Consider the following 15485-nt stretch of genomic DNA (forward strand, 5'->3'; position numbering starts at 1 on the left):
CTTTTTCTTCTGATTACAGTGGAAGGAACTAGCTTTTAAAACGCACCACCATGTCCTGTTACTATTACTGACCTGTGGAGAGGTATAAGTCTAATCACTGAGCGAGAATCACTTAACACTCACAATAGAATCATTTAACATCCAATCACTGAAGCAAGGACGCATTTTATTTCAATTAGATCATAGTATGTTATGTATGTAATATGGTACACAATGATATTGATTGTGTAAGCAGTAAATCCAGGGGTGCAAACAGGATGAGCGCTTTTACTTTGCCAGAATGGGGAAGTACTGTGGAAAACAATGTGTGGCACTTCCCCATATTGTTTTATAGAAGTATGAACCAAGCTGTTCGAAGGCTAGTTTGTATGGCAACAACATAATGAAACAGACTGCCATCCTCAATCATGGGATCACTGTCAGAGAGCTTCACTCCATCACAGTTGCATTTGATATTTGATTGTGTGCCATAAAAGTAAAGGTCCTTCTCTCTTACAATAAGTACTTATTTCTGTAAACATCATATTTCATTTAGTAATTCATAAACATAGTATGGTCACACATTTTATGTTGAAATAGGGGGAACTGGGGTGAATTAAAAATATACATTAATTTGCCAATTAATTATTTGCAGTGTTCTTTTTGTTACTTGATCACAATGTACAACTCAGGTTTTACAGAAGGTGTATTAAATAAAATACTTTTTCTTGAGGAGTACCTTCTGTCCTGGCACAGCCTTTTCCATACAAATGGATTCACCAATTACCATGTCGTGCATTTTTCATAACAAAGTATGAGGGCTGCAGCAGATTCATTCCATCATGTTACACAACAGTTCATACTGCCCTCTGCAGGAGAGCGAGCCTCAGTGAAACGCCTGTTTGTGAATCGCAGCATAGTGAAGACGGAGCCATTTGTAGAGCCCAGTATGTGTCCAACACACAAAATGTAGTGAAACATTATTGTTTATTATTTCATGCTTTTAATCTGGCACTATTCACAAATAAAAATACCTACATTCCATCTACAGGCAAGTGTTTAGGGAAACTATTCCAAGAAAACAACACAGTCTATTTATATTGAAAAGAGATTTTAAGACTTGTACAAGTGCAAAAAATAATTTCTGGATTATTTGCTTTCTGGATTATGTAGAATAGCTTTTATTGCTTGATGTAGTAATGATAATCAGTCAGTGACATAATACGGTGCATTGTCCCATTTGTCAACAAATAAGTCTGTTTCTCACACACACACACACACACACACACACACACACACCTGATATGTACGATCTCAACCAGAAGAAATGGCCCCAAGGCACAAGCTGATTGAGGGTTTGACCAGAATTTCCACAAACAAATGAAGTTTCAACAGGCAAAAACAAACATAAAGCAAGTGATCTGATCACCAAAAGCTCAGCATCTGCTCTCATGGAGGAAGTGAATTACTGATTTACATAAAAAGTCAATTAAATTAGGTTTGAAAGTCCCGTCCTGGCAGCACCGCTGGCAAGCCGGTTCTTTGTCCCAGATCAGTACGTACATCCTACTTCACACAGAGCATCCTGGCCTTTGACTGGGCATCTGGGGAAGGAGGGGTCGGTGTTTTACTCAAGGAAGTTGTCCAGCGTGAGGCAAGGTGAAATCTTGGGAGGAGGCCTGGTCACCTTTTTCCTTTTAGCCTTCATCAGCGGGCGAATCTCCGACAACGGCGACTGGAGTGGAAGGCTTGGTTAAGGAATGATGCCAACCAGTTCACATTGGTAAAGTTTTATTCTCCTGCCAGTCAGTGTTCTACAAATTTTTAAAATAAAATGTCATGACTTTTTCCATGACTATTCCCTGACACAGTGCAATGTTCATAGTCAATATTGGTCTGTCTTTTTGTTTAAATGTTAACATTTTGTTGAATGGCAGGTTTGAATGTCCTCAGACTTGTTGGCTGCCTACAACTATCACATGGCACCGTAAGTAGGGAATTTGTTATTTGGGCAATTATTCCACTAAACGTAACATAACAGTGATATTAAACACCTGATTGGTTGAAGAAAACATTTTGCTAAAATTTGAACATATTGAAAACTTTTATGATATGCATCATTTTCCAGAAGTTTTGCAAGCCTGGAAAACACAATTCAAAACCCACGACTTTTCTGGGAAACCTAATAACAGTAGTATATTATACTGTAACAGCTGTTAAACACACTTTTCCATTTCCAAAGATAATGAGAAAAGGATACAGGTTGGAAGAATTTAGTCCGTCCTCCTAATCCATCATAACCAGATCTCACCTGAAACAAGAAACATTTTCTTCAATCACACCACTGAAAATACATTTGCAAGAATTAGACTACTGTTTCAGAGCTGTCTTTCCAGTAGGACATCAAATTTCCTATCGACGTGACTGATGATGGGTCAGTTAATAAAGTGCAGGGGATGGTTATGTTGTACGTACAGCACCAGGTTTACTCCGCTGAGGATCCAACATGCTGCCGAAGGCCTTCTTTCTGAAAAGGAGGGAGTTCCTGAAGAAGGGATCCATGGATCCGTCCTCGTCTCGAGCCTGAGTGGCACAATGAAAGTATTTACTGACATGTACGCCTGATTTAGAAAACTTCTTTCTTGAGTGACTTATCAATATTCCAAAGCTACCTTGCTTCCAGACGAGCTGTTCTCATTGTGTTTGGACATCAATGACCTGAAAAATAAAGCATTACACTAAACACCTTTTCCCTTTTTCTGTGATTTTATGGCATATCTACTTTATTGTCTAGTACACAAAGACACAATAAAAAAAAGACAGCATGTGACCAGGGCCTCGTCAACATAGATAAACACTTTGTTGAGTTGAAGCCAATGTAAACACAGTCATTCCCTGACAGTTAAAACTCACACGGCAGGGTCCAGACGCATCTTCTTGGATGGGACCTGTGCCGGTCTCTTGGTCACACCGTCTGGGGTGGTGATGTCATAGGTCATGTTGAGGTCGATGTCATCGCAGTCTGCAGGCTGGTGGAGACGAGGCTGTTTCAGCTCCAGTGGTGCCGGGCTGACAGGTAGGGAGAGAAACCTCGTCAGTGAATCACGCCTACAAACATGGGTTCTCTTTTTATGAGAGAGGAGTAGGGCTTAACAATTAATCGAAATTTTATCGAAATCGCAATATGGCCTACTGCAATTTTCAAATCGCAGGAAGCGCAATATTTGTTAAAGGCAAAATGTGTGTCAAAATACCATTTTAAATTAAATATTGTCATGGTGCAGAGATGTCCTGGCCTACACATCATATTCTACAGACTTAAGAAAACATCTTTGTTTAGTACAGATCCCCGCAAAAATCACACCATAAACATTTTAATACGTTTTTCAATGAAAATGAGATTAATAATGTAAAAATTATCATTCCTTCTAATATTGCAAATTATATCGCAATTGCAATATCAGTGAAAATAATCGCAATTAGATATTTTATCAGAATCGTTCAGCCCTAGAGAGGAGTCAGAGTGTGTGCGCAGCCCAGCTGTTTGGGAACAAACCTTTCGAAGACTAGCCGGCTGAGGGCTTCGTTTGTCCGTGTCGGCGTGCTCAGGGTCTTCTGGAGAATCTCCACTTTCTTCTTCAGACTCTGTGGAAACATGTGCATGCAGGCATCACAACCGTGGATTTGTTTAATATCCACACTAAAAGCAAAGTGGGCGTATTTGCCTTACAGAGATCTCTTTGTCAGCGTTGGCCAGATCATTCTGCACAGCCTTCATGTCGTCTTTGGTCCGATTTATCTCCGCCGTGGCTTTCTGCAACTACAATGACAAAAACCGTTACGTATTCAAACATTTATTCCCCTTACTGTTTTTTAATTAATGATATACTGACTTGAAGTTACCTTGTTGTTTGAGGCAAAAACTTCTCTCTTCAGCTTTTCACACATTTCGTTGGAAGACTTGAGGCTCCCTTTTAGATTATCATACTCTCTAAGAAGGACATGAAGAGAGAAATGGATAGCGAATGATTGCATTAGTGAGGGCTGAGGCTCAAAGTGATCTGTCATTTAGTGAAGTGAGCAACAGGACTTGGGGCTCCTTACTTCTTGAGGGAGATGCAGTAGATGGAGAGCTGCTCCACGGCAGCCTGGCCGACACCCATGTCTGTGATCATGGACTCCACCTCCGCTCTCTGACCCTGTAACAACACGTCCAGGCTGGGGCCAAACCAGTAATGTTACTAAACTGCAGTGTATGACTGTCTTTTAGGATGTAGGATGGCACAGTATTGCCATAAAAATAAAATAATCTATGTAGGGAAAAGGATGCTAATATTTAGCTTGAACATAAGAGAATTTTCTCTGCTGTGTAACTTGATTGTAGGCCAGGGATTCACAGCAACAGAATACCTTGTTTAGAGGGCCATCGAAAACATTTTCCCTCTGACAAAAAATTGTAGCCTATTCCAACAAACAGACTGAATGTGTATGTGTGCAGGCACCTTTCATAGGTTTTCATTTTGGTCCTGAGCCTCCGCGCCTCGTCCTTGGCAGCCTGAGCTTCATTCTGTTGCGTCTCCACGTATGTCATCTGTTTCTGCGGGATAAAACACAAAGCAGCGACCATTAGACAGGAAACGTTTAGATACGAGTCAACCTTACACTATGGGTTTACACGGCAGAGAACAGACGTCTTACTCTGAGAGCACAACAGAGAATCTCCTTTTCCTTCATCTCCTTCCGCACACTGTCCAGGTCTCTCCTCTGCCTGTCCACTGTGTCCTTCAAACTGTCCGCCACCTTCTGTTTGTCCCGCCATTCTCTTTCTGCAAATTGAACAGACAGATAATGAACATCCAAATGCTTCCTACTTTTAATAATCTAGCAAAACCATGTGACAAAAAACATATCTTTACTCAAGTCGGTGCCCGCAAAATCCCTTACCTTTAGTGCTTAAAAGGACTTTCATTCGATCAAGATCATTCTGAGGAAAGAAAAAAAAAACCATTGATGACTGGAAATAAAATGTTCTAAATCATATTCAGATGATATAGAGAAGAATAGCTTTCTATGGCATCTATTCGTGTTCACTGCATGAATAGTCAAGAGGATACAATTCTCTAAGCATGAAGAGAAGCAAATAAAAAGTCAGAGTCACTTCTTATCCAGCAATATTTTTGTACAGTCTTGAGTCTCCAAGTTAATGGTTCTGTATGTTTTCTTACCTGCAAACTCTCTGGGTCCACTGATGACGTTTCCTCTCCACCAATGTCAAAGAACAGCTTGTTGATAATGTGTCTGGTGCTGACCTACACATAGGAGACAAAAGCTCTTAGTTTGCCCTTAGAGTGTCTTTGTGTTGGGTTTAATGGTTCAATTTGAATGAATTGCAGTTTGGTAGTGCTGGCGATGTACTGCACCTGTTTTCTACATTGTGGACAGGTTTTAGTGGGAGCTGCCTGAAACCACTGAAGAAGACTGGGAGGAGAGGGGAAAAGTAACAATTAGCCATCATGTCAAACGTGATATAGGAGTTGCATTTTGACGGAGACATGACCTTCTACGGCAAGTTACCATTCGTAGTGGAAGGTATGTCCGCAGTGGATGGCAGCAACATCCGCTGAGTGATCAAAAAAATCGGAGCAAATTGTGCAATATGCTCGGATAGGCATCTCGAAGTGAAATGGATCACCCTGGGAAGAAAACAGAAATGCATAATAAAGGAACTGACTACAAACTGTGTTATCTGACGTTTATTTAATTAGTTTAGACAGCAAATTTTGGCTAGGCTATACTGGCCTTGGGCTTGTAACGTTGATAGCTTTGGCTAACGTTAGCTGCCTTGTAGTTGCCATTGAATACTTACCACACGTAAACGTTACTGTGCGCTCTTTATATTATAATATCGTGCAGTTCTACTCTGACCTTCTATACAAATTCCGCCCACTTAAGATGACTTTATCCCAGAGAAACACGCTATTTCAAAGAGAATAGTCATTCTGTTGGTGTGCTACTACTCTGTTGCTAGATGTGGTAACGTAGTCTTTTCCCCGCTGTACGTTCGAACGTAAGCCCCGCCCCTTATGGTGCATTCAGGGACTCGCCGTAAACTCGTTTACTGAGGCTATAATAACACAGCACAACAGCTCCTGCGATTGTAGTGCTTGTTTAGGTGGAAAATGTTGTGGCCTATGAGATCCAAGAAAGAAAATAAAACTTTACGATTCAACTATTTTTTTCGTGATGGCCCTGGTTTGTGAACAAGTTTTACCAAGTAACAAGTAATCGGTCAATATCATATTAGTGTTAATGCTTCATGCAACCATAAAACAAGCATTATAATGCCTCTAGCAGCATGTAGCAGCATCGGGTGCGCCGTAGGAAGGTCGCACTGACAATGGCTCCGCAATCATCTCGTTTTATTTGTGACTCTTTTTAACATTTAGTATTTGATATATATATTTTTTTCTTTTTTTCTTATGCCTACTACGTAGTTGTTGCTTGCCTTGTCCTAACAATTTCATTGTTCAGAATGACCTTGTGTGATACTGTGCATTTGATAAATAAAACACTTTGACTTTGATTTTGACTTTGACTCTTGTAACAAATTACAAGTAATTAAGGCTACATCTTCAACAAATGTATACAAATAAATTGGTACTGGCAAGAAATGTATTTTCTTAAAACCCATATATCTTTCAAAATACAGAAAATAACTCTTGTAGTGTTGAGTGAAATCTGAACATGCATTGTACCAGGATCTTAATAATTAACCTGCCAACGTAAAATGGAACCTCTTAATTCCAAATGTACCGAATTTAGCAATTTACGAGTGACTGAAATGCACCATCAAGTTTATAGGTTATCAAGGAAGTAAATGTAAATAGCAGCACCAACTTAGGAAATAGCTTTCTACATACAGTTACCAGACTCACAGATATTTCACAATATTTTATGAAGCTTTTATTTGAATCACATCTCGCTTTTTATCATTCCGGGAACGGCTCCCTGAACGAGAACTTCATATCCCACAATTCATACTTCCGCAACTTGTAGCAGGGCAGGGGTGACTGGCAAGACAAAACTATTCCTCTCTCTGCCAGTTAGCTAGCTAACTGAAACAAGGGAGTTGTTGACTACAACGCCCAAATGCACACAGTTCCGGAAATGAAAGGTAATAATTTAACGAGCAATGGACGCGTTTTGGCTAGATAAAGGGGTCGAAACTGAACCTAGCTAGGTCGGTTATCTGCTAAAGTTAGCAATCAGAAGAGCAATACAAGTGCTGTATCAGCACATCTGACCCCTCGCTGAGATTGATGAGTGTCAGACACCAAGAAATGTGGCTAACGTAAAAGAGAAATGTTAAGGATAAAAGTTATCCTCTGTCATAATATGCTCTGATTTTGTTGTCAGGTGATATTTGATGCAATAGGAGTGAAACCCACAGCTTAGCTCACAAGTTTAAAGTTAGCATTCATTGCAAAGATAAAGTCAGACCTCAAAACTTGAACGACAGCTGTGTCATAATAAAAGTGTCAGCAGTTGCAGTGTACAACATAACCATCTTATTCTTCAATCATTATCTTGATTCGGAAACTGTTGACCTTTGGTCCCCCTGGTTGTTGTGTGTTCAGGTGTGTGTCCCTGCCTTGAGTAGCAGTGATGGATGGAGAAGAAGTCCCCAGGCCGACTGTGGCATGGGAGAATGGCACCCTGGCACCTGTGGACCGCCTTCGCACTGAGAGGGCCGACAGCCCCACACCAGGTCTGGTGGAGGGAACTGAACCAGGTGAGGCCCACCTTCAGTCTTTAGGCTTTTAGCACATTGTCACTAACCCAGTATAAATCTGGTCTACTTGTCCAAACACCAACCCAGGCCTAACAACATTGTCAGGCCTGCAGCTTATCTGAAGCTTCTGAAGACGCATATAAATCTTGATTATCTGAACCTCCATGCAACTGACGTCTGTTCGGGAGAATCAAATGTTGGGAACAGTGAAAAGTATTGAAATTGTATTGAGTATGAACACTCATTCTTAAGTACTCTATACCTTTTAGTTACATGTAGTAACAACTAAATCCTAACAACTAGGCACTATCAGTGGAATCTGCACCACCACTTACTCTCTCATGCCTGTTTCTTAGGTCAGGTTGGAAGGCTGAGGTCTGGATAAGTGAACATGTGTTGACTTCAGTGTTATAACTGTACTCTGCAAAGTGCTATCACCATACTGAATTAAAAAAATGTTTTCCCTCAGTGGGCCTCAGCCTGTGGTGCCACTAACTCTGACACTGCAAATTTTTTGTTCAATAACTACTACTTGCATTGCCCAAATTTCTGTAAAATAGAAAGAGGAAATACTTGCAATAGGCTATGCTTGTAATAATATTGGTTTTCACTGGATTCATAAACATAACATTGACATAAACGTACATAAGACATAAGAATGATAGTTATTCGTAAGCTCTCATGAGTGAAAAGCATACATTCCTGCCTTGTTACACTTCCTTCTAACCATGTCTTGCCAGGAAACACTTCGGCACTAAAAAACAGAATAGAATTAGTTTCATCATGTGATAAGTTCCCCATGTAGGCTACCCACTTTGACATAGTTTTAACCATGCAACCTTATAAATAGGACTCGTACTGAATGCTGTGTGTGTGTGTGTGTGCGTGCACATGCACATGCTGGTTGTGTAAAGGTGTGTAGGAATGTCTGAGCACATGATCACAATCTGTCTTTTCTCATCTGCATGGCTTGCTTTCTGTATTTCTGGTAGGTGGTGCTATTCCAGCTGTTTTCTTCAGTTTGTGGTAGATTCTGAACGTTGGTTAGTCTGTGTCAGTGTCATTTGTTAAATCTGAGCGCCTGCCATAGAGGTTAAGGATGAGTTACATAAAGGATTTATCATGGTTTAGGTGATATTAGAGCAAGTTTTATATGAAAGGGTAATAGCCCAATGGAAGTTTTGTGAGTCTGTAACAGTGGACTAGATACTAAGTTTGGCTTTGCCTCCCTGGTTTAGCTTAACTTTTTAATGTTTAAGGGAGAAATTGCATTAAACTGGGACTGTGCTTTAAGTAATCAAAATGCTTAGTTTAGACATTCTACTGTATCAAATGATGATGTCATCTGAACACCAAGTGTTCTTGCAGAGTTGTTGAGCTAGTTGGGCCTTAGAACATTGTACATGCTAATTTTGTCAAAATTAGGACACAATGAGAAAGTCAACTGGAAAGCAGGATTTCACCCTGATTTTTCTAAAATTCTATTTCAATTAATTTATTTAGAATCTTAATTTGTCCTAATGTTCCTAGAGGTTAGAAGAGCAGGGTGATAAATTCATGTCACTGGTCTTGAAGTTGGCCGGCATGATTACTTTGACGCTCAGCAGTTAGTACCAGAACTCGTTAAGCAAAAGAAGTGCATACCTTCGCTCAACAACAATCTGAGAATTCCCTCAGGAAATTCTGCTATGTTCTCTTAGCAGCTCTAATGATACAGACATCTCATGACTTAAGTCTGGCACAAGACCGGTGAGTGTGTCATGGTGAAAGCATGTCTGCAGCAGCACAAGAGCTCAGGTCTGTCCTCTCCAGCTTGAACAAATCCACATGGTCTTGAGTGAGAATTGATTTGATTTTGCCGGGATGCTTTTCTAAATCTGGAAATAGACACTACATTTTAGCAATGTAATGCAATTGTTGACTTAGTCAGACTTAGCCTATTATTTTCTTGTTTTCTCTAAATTAAAAAAAACACAGGGTTATTATTTCTACACTGAGGCTTACACCAAGTTGTCAATCCCATTGTTTAGATTTATGAGCACTTTACACCAAAACAAAGAATAGGCCTAAATATTTATTCCTTACACATCCATGAAAGCTGCATTATATTGGGAATGATTTGATGATGATCTGTTCCCTCTTCTACGCAGGTGCTGGCCAGAAGAGTGCCATGTTCGTCCATGCGCAGTCCTTTGAGGATCTGACTGCTGAGACGGGGGAAGAGGCTGGAAGGGAGGCTGGAAAAGACTCTGAACTGGGGAAATCGGGAGAGTCTGCAGAGGAGCTCCAGGCGCTGGTGGAGGAGGACACCGTGGAGGAGGAGCAGAACAAGGAGGAAAGCTGGGCAGAGGGCAGGACTAAGGAGGAGGACGTGTCCAGCGAGGCATGGCGCAGCCACAGAAAACACGTGTTTGTGCTGAGCGAGGCGGGCAAGCCGATCTATTCCCGCTACGGTACGGAGGAGGCTCTGTCCAGCACCATGGGGGTGATGATGGCCCTCGTCTCCTTCGTTGAGGCTGAGAAGAACATCATCCGGTCCATCCATGCAGGTGAGGAAATACTGTGGGTTCATGATGCGTATCAGAGGTACCACTGTGACCACCCAAATGCTCTAAAAAAGGTCTAAGTGCATTTTATGAAACATGTCACAAAAAAATGTTTTGAATCAATGTTAACTCTGTCGACATGTTTCGTGTCAGATGGATACAAAGTGGTGTTCCTCAGCAAGAGCCCGCTGGTCCTGGTGGGCGTGTCCCGCACCTGTCAGTCAGACAAGGAGCTGATGCGGGAGCTGCAGTACATCTACTACCAGATCGTCAGCCTGCTCACCCTCACCCAGCTCAACCACATCTTCCAGCGCAAGCAGAACTACGACCTGCGGCGCCTGCTGGCCGGCTCCGAGCACCTCACCGACAACCTGCTGCGCCGGCTGGACCGCGACCCCGCCCTGCTCCTCAGCGCCGTCACCTGCCTCCCCCTGGCCAGCTCCACCAGGGACGTGGTCTCCTCCAGCCTGCAGGCCGCCAAAGCCAAAAGCCTGGTCTTCTCCATTCTGCTGGCAGGGGACCGCCTGGTTACCCTGGTGAGGAAAAAGGACCAGTACCTGCACCACATAGACTTGCACCTGGTCTTCAACCTCGTCGGCTCCTCCTCGTCCTTTAGGGAGGGCGAAGGCTGGACCCCCATCTGTCTGCCAAAGTTCAACACTGCAGGATTTTTCCACGCGCACATCTCCTACCTGGAACCGGCGTCTGACCTCTGTCTCATCCTGGTCTCCACTGACCGCGAGGACTTTTTTAACTTGTCTGACTGCAAGCATCGTTTCCTGGAGAGGCTCAGCAAGCGTAGCGCCTACCCGGCCCTGAAGGAGGCGCTTAAATGTCCCAGCTATTCTGTGGCCCAGGTCGGCATCCCAGAGCTCCGCCACTTCCTGTACAAATCAAAGAGCTCGGGGCTGTACACCAGGTGGGCACCATATATTCTGAAACACTGTGGGAGTGCTTCTAGTTTTCTAAAAAGATCATCTTTGCACAACCGTGTGTATGTGCCAGGTGCGTCAATCAAAAGGTTAATCAGCAATCAGAAAAGATTACTAGCAGCGTCCATAAATGTATACACTGCATCAAACATCAAGAATCAAATAGGTATAGAAATAAACACCAAAAAACTATAAGCTATACAAAAATGGAATGAATCACAACTAGAAATGTTACACCAGCAATAATAGTCTCTGTAATGACAATAGTACGTAGAAATAATCTCACAATGGAAAAGAGACAAATGCAAGCCATGTAGTAGGCTAGGCTACTCCTTAGTCAAAATAGACCATGTGAGGACATTGGTAGATGTTCACATGATTCAGAAATTAGAGTGCCAAAATATTACAATAAGAATAAGTAAAACCACCCTAATAAAAAACAACCAAGGGGTACCATAAATAGGCTGGTATAAATAGACAACAATATATCAGGACTCATTAAAGATAGTATTATTAATATTAAAAACACAGATAGAGCAAAATAAGATTTAGAGCATGACATTGAGTAATAGTTTGTCATTCAGGCCCTTTAGAGTCTGTAAAGTGATTATCCAAAAAGCCTCTCTCCTTTTTATTAACAAATCATGTGCTACTAGTTTTGGAATTTATGTCAAAGCACTCAAAAGGATGGCAAAAGTTGTACACAGTGTGAAAATACATATTTTATTTGCGAAGAGGTTACATTTGAGCATTCAAAATAGTTTTAATGAACATGAATGAACTTGAAATACTACTTGTTTTCTCACATTCAAACAATAATTGTAGTTCTTCCTCCATTTCTCTCCTGTTAGCCCCGAGTTGCCTGGGGTGTACCAGTCTGAGGAGGAGCAGGAAAGGCTTATGGGGTTGTACCAAGACCTTCACAGCCGCTTGCACCACCCAACCAGACCGCTCCGCTCCATCTACCGCTGTGGTGAAACTGAAAATCTGCTGGCATGGGTAAGCCTGGGGACCATGGAGGTTCTTGCTGTGTTGAAAATAGTAATCTGCTTGCTGCTCATTTTGACCGTCAGTGTTGTTCATCCCTTGTCCCGCCCCTTGTCTTGTCCCGTTTTACCCTCTTTCTTTCCCCAGGTGACGAGTGGCTTCGAGCTCTACCTCTGCTTCAGTCCCCTGGGGACCAAGGCCCTGGCCATTTCTGCTGTTAACAAGCTGCTGAAGTGGATTAGGAAGGAGGAGGACCGCCTCTTCATCCTCAGTCCCCTCACATACTGAGCCCTCCCTGCCCAGCTGACCTCCTGGAACAGCCGGTCTCAAACCACGGAGGGCCGAGAGTTTTCACTCCGAACAAACACTACAGCAGCTGATTTCACTGGTTAGTTCCTCCTCTCTGGGTTGAAGATGTGCTAATCAGTGAAATGAGCTGCTGTGGTGTTTGGTTGGAACGAAAACCTGCAGACTCTCGGCCCTTCATGGCACATGGTTGACACCCCTGTCCTAGAATATAAAGCTGGACACTGACTGGCCGCGTATTAACAACAGCTATGGATAATGTGGTACTCAGTGCGGTGTCCACATCTCAATGACAGCGCTATGCATCGCTGCTTCTGGATCCTACTGATCTAACGTACAGACTCAGACTAGATGCTGCAATGAGGATAAATTAAAGCTATATTTTAGCCGGCTAAGATTTTTATACTTTTTAATTTGGTTTAGCGGCACAGGTCCAGATGGAAGCAGCATCAGCAACTCCACCTATAAAGTAATAACAATAAAAATGGTGGTGGTTGTCGTGCTGGTGAAGTTGTTTCATACATTCTTTTACTGTAATAGAGCTATTATGCCTTCCAAAAATATCAAATATGATGGCTTTGTTGTTTTAGTGCTACTAGCTTGGTTCTTAAAAATCAAGAAGAAATTTTGAATACAAAAAACTGGAATTCTGTAATGCAATATATACGGTCTCTTGCTATAGGACATATTATCGAGATATGGGTTAACTACATTCCAGTCATCTTTTGCATTACTATGGTGGCCAATAATACCCTGATTAAATGAATTTTTGTGTCATTTTGATCATAGGTCATCTTGGTTCCATTTTACCTCTATGCACATTCATTACCTACAATACACTTGGGAGAGGAATGTGTTCATTTTGCTATAATATAATCACTGTTGTCAATTTTTGTGCTAAGACTTGTCATTGTTATGCAATGTAAAGGAATCTTAATGTAAGACTACTAACTTTTCAACATACCATATCAATTTTTGCAAGGATTGTCACTGGCAATCATGTTGTTTCTCTTCCTTTAGATAGTCATATTGTGTTTTATCTGTTCTGTATTGATAACACAGGGAAACTGGGGGGTGAATCATTTCTGTTTGTTACTAATCATAAAGGTTCATTGTATTTCATAGGATCCAGGTTTGCATAACTTGAGGATTTCAACATTTTCACATCTGCCTGCACTGTTCATGCCTTAACTAACGGCCATTGTGCTAAGCCAATAGAAAGTAACACAGCTGGAGGTTGTTGCAGTGTTGGTCTATTGATGCTGTGTCACAATCCCAGTTATGATAATGCTGTATTAATATGTATAAATAAATGACTAGTATTAAAACAGGCTTCTGGACAGATTCTGTGTCATGTTTTTGAATCTTGATGACTGTTTGTCAGTGGTGTTATGTATAGTAATACCACTTGTTCTTGGCAACTCTAATGTAGGCCCATTGTTCTTGGCTTCTTCCCTAACCCCCCCCCCCCCCCACTATAGGCACTATAAATGTGGGTTTATAGTGTCTTATGTTTTTTATGGTATGTTTTATCTCTGATGGTAGGCTATCTGATTGTAGGCTATCCTAAAATTTATTATAGGATTAACCTACTATGGTTCTTTTTCTTAAGGGAAATGACAAGGTCACACCAGTAGGCCTGAAACGTTGGTAACCTATAAGTATATAGAAAAGCAATGATCAGACTTAGTCTAGATCATACAAATTGTGAACGTAACCGTGATTCACGCTCACTTAGTCAATAGGATATGGCGGTAAATAAAAAGGTGGGTAATATATTTTTTGGTCAGCATGAGGAAAACAGCCACCAATATAAACATAAACCAATTATATTTTCAGAAAGCTTTCATTTTTATGCCCCACCCCCCAAGTCCCTATATCCCCCATTCACATCAGTTTGATAAGCACTTACTATGATGATGTTTGCTTTCGATTTATGACATGAAGGTGTATGTCAGCCTAAAGGCGGGTAAACACTATTCTACCAATAAAAATGTGGCTAAATTACTGCTGGTATCTGATAGGGTGAGGGGAGGAGCGAGCAGCAGCACAACAGAGACAGAAGACCGAGTCATACTGAGAGTAGAAGTTAGATCCGAAACTAACACAGTTTACATTGTTAGCGCTTTATGGGACAATGAGGCTCTGAGTATCAACAGAATTTGATACTGATTTGATTAGATTACAGTAACTCTAAATCTACCTGAGGGTGGTTCATCATCCCTGCGCTATTCTACAGACAGCCAAGGAGCAACACTGGCAGTGGATAGATTGCTTCAATGAAAAGGAAAGTCTCCTTGACCTGTACAGGTAAGCAGCTAATAGCCAGCTACTGTATGTGTTGTAGACATTTGTGTGGGAAGTAACAGTCACGACAAGAACTATAGTAGTCTAATCCAGTAAAACATTTTTGTAGGATACTGTAGATATCACAGCAAAACAAAAATAGCCTATCATACAGTTACTATAGGTCAAACATAATTCCACAGAAAATCCCATAACAATACCATTGGAGATTAAAAAATACCTAACTGTAAACTCACTACTGAGTAAGGAATGCAGCCTATTAGTGGTTTTTCCTTAGGGAAATGTGTCATTTGTCATAGGCTGTGGTATGTCTGCATGTGGTGTGTGTGTGTGTGTGTGTGTTGGACATTGAAAATATAAGGGGATTGCCAACGTCATTGAACTGCGCCCTGAGTAATGTGAGAGTGATATGTGAAAGAATAAAGTTTAAATTTATAACTGGGAAAAATATGCTCAATATGTGTAACAGACAGCTCTGCCCTACTACTGCAGAAATTGGACTTCCTAACGTTTACTGAGGTGTTGCCTTGTCTAACCTTTCAGGTTTTGGGCGTCTGTTGGAATCAAACCGCTTCTCACTTTTGGATTGTCAATATGCACTGACACCATTCCCTTCAACTGTTAGAATGAGAAACG

At 41.4% G+C, this 15485-nt stretch overlaps 2 protein-coding genes across 2 annotated transcripts; one reads left to right on the forward strand and one right to left on the reverse strand.

Moving 5' to 3' along the window:
* Positions 1–1580: 1580 nt before the first annotated feature.
* Positions 1581–5651, reverse strand: LOC144539345 (E3 ubiquitin-protein ligase TRAIP-like). Its single transcript, XM_078283613.1, has 15 exons — positions 5554–5651; positions 5400–5457; positions 5205–5288; positions 4924–4963; positions 4678–4805; positions 4482–4576; positions 4084–4197; positions 3883–3970; positions 3710–3799; positions 3536–3624; positions 2893–3048; positions 2652–2697; positions 2455–2562; positions 2240–2290; positions 1581–1714 (listed from the first exon to the last, which is right to left on the reverse strand). The coding sequence occupies exons 1-15, from the start codon at positions 5649–5651 to the stop codon at positions 1607–1609; spliced, it is 1353 nt and encodes a 450-aa protein (XP_078139739.1). The 3' UTR covers positions 1581–1606.
* Positions 5652–6921: 1270 nt separating this feature from the next.
* On the forward strand, positions 6922–13876 carry mon1a (MON1 secretory trafficking family member A). Its single transcript, XM_071922966.2, has 6 exons — positions 6922–7153; positions 7617–7771; positions 9922–10320; positions 10471–11236; positions 12101–12248; positions 12384–13876. Exons 2-6 carry the CDS (start codon positions 7645–7647, stop codon positions 12522–12524), a joined length of 1581 nt encoding a protein of 526 aa, XP_071779067.1. The 5' UTR covers positions 6922–7153; positions 7617–7644; the 3' UTR covers positions 12525–13876.
* Positions 13877–15485: the final 1609 nt, after the last annotated feature.

The sequence above is a fragment of the Centroberyx gerrardi genome, chromosome 5 (genome assembly GCF_048128805.1).
Source record: "Centroberyx gerrardi isolate f3 chromosome 5, fCenGer3.hap1.cur.20231027, whole genome shotgun sequence".
In the NCBI taxonomy this organism is placed as follows: domain Eukaryota; kingdom Metazoa; phylum Chordata; class Actinopteri; order Beryciformes; family Berycidae; genus Centroberyx; species Centroberyx gerrardi.

Excerpts from the sequence above, each read along its gene's own strand:
- LOC144539345 (XM_078283613.1), bottom strand. The coding sequence starts at position 5,651 with ATGCCTATCCGAGCATATTGCACAATTTGCTCCGATTTTTTTGATCAC. Across the intron at positions 4,806-4,923 it reads AGTCCTTTTAAGCACTAAAG|AAAGAGAATGGCGGGACAAA; the intron begins GTAAGGGATTTT and ends TTCAATTTGCAG. Across the intron at positions 3,625-3,709 it reads ACGCTGACAAAGAGATCTCT|AGTCTGAAGAAGAAAGTGGA; the intron begins GTAAGGCAAATA and ends ATGTTTCCACAG.
- mon1a (XM_071922966.2), top strand. The coding sequence starts at position 7,645 with ATGGATGGAGAAGAAGTCCCCAGGCCGACTGTGGCATGGGAGAATGGC. Across the intron at positions 7,772-9,921 it reads GGTGGAGGGAACTGAACCAG|GTGCTGGCCAGAAGAGTGCC; the intron begins GTGAGGCCCACC and ends TCTTCTACGCAG. Across the intron at positions 11,237-12,100 it reads AGCTCGGGGCTGTACACCAG|CCCCGAGTTGCCTGGGGTGT; the intron begins GTGGGCACCATA and ends CTCTCCTGTTAG.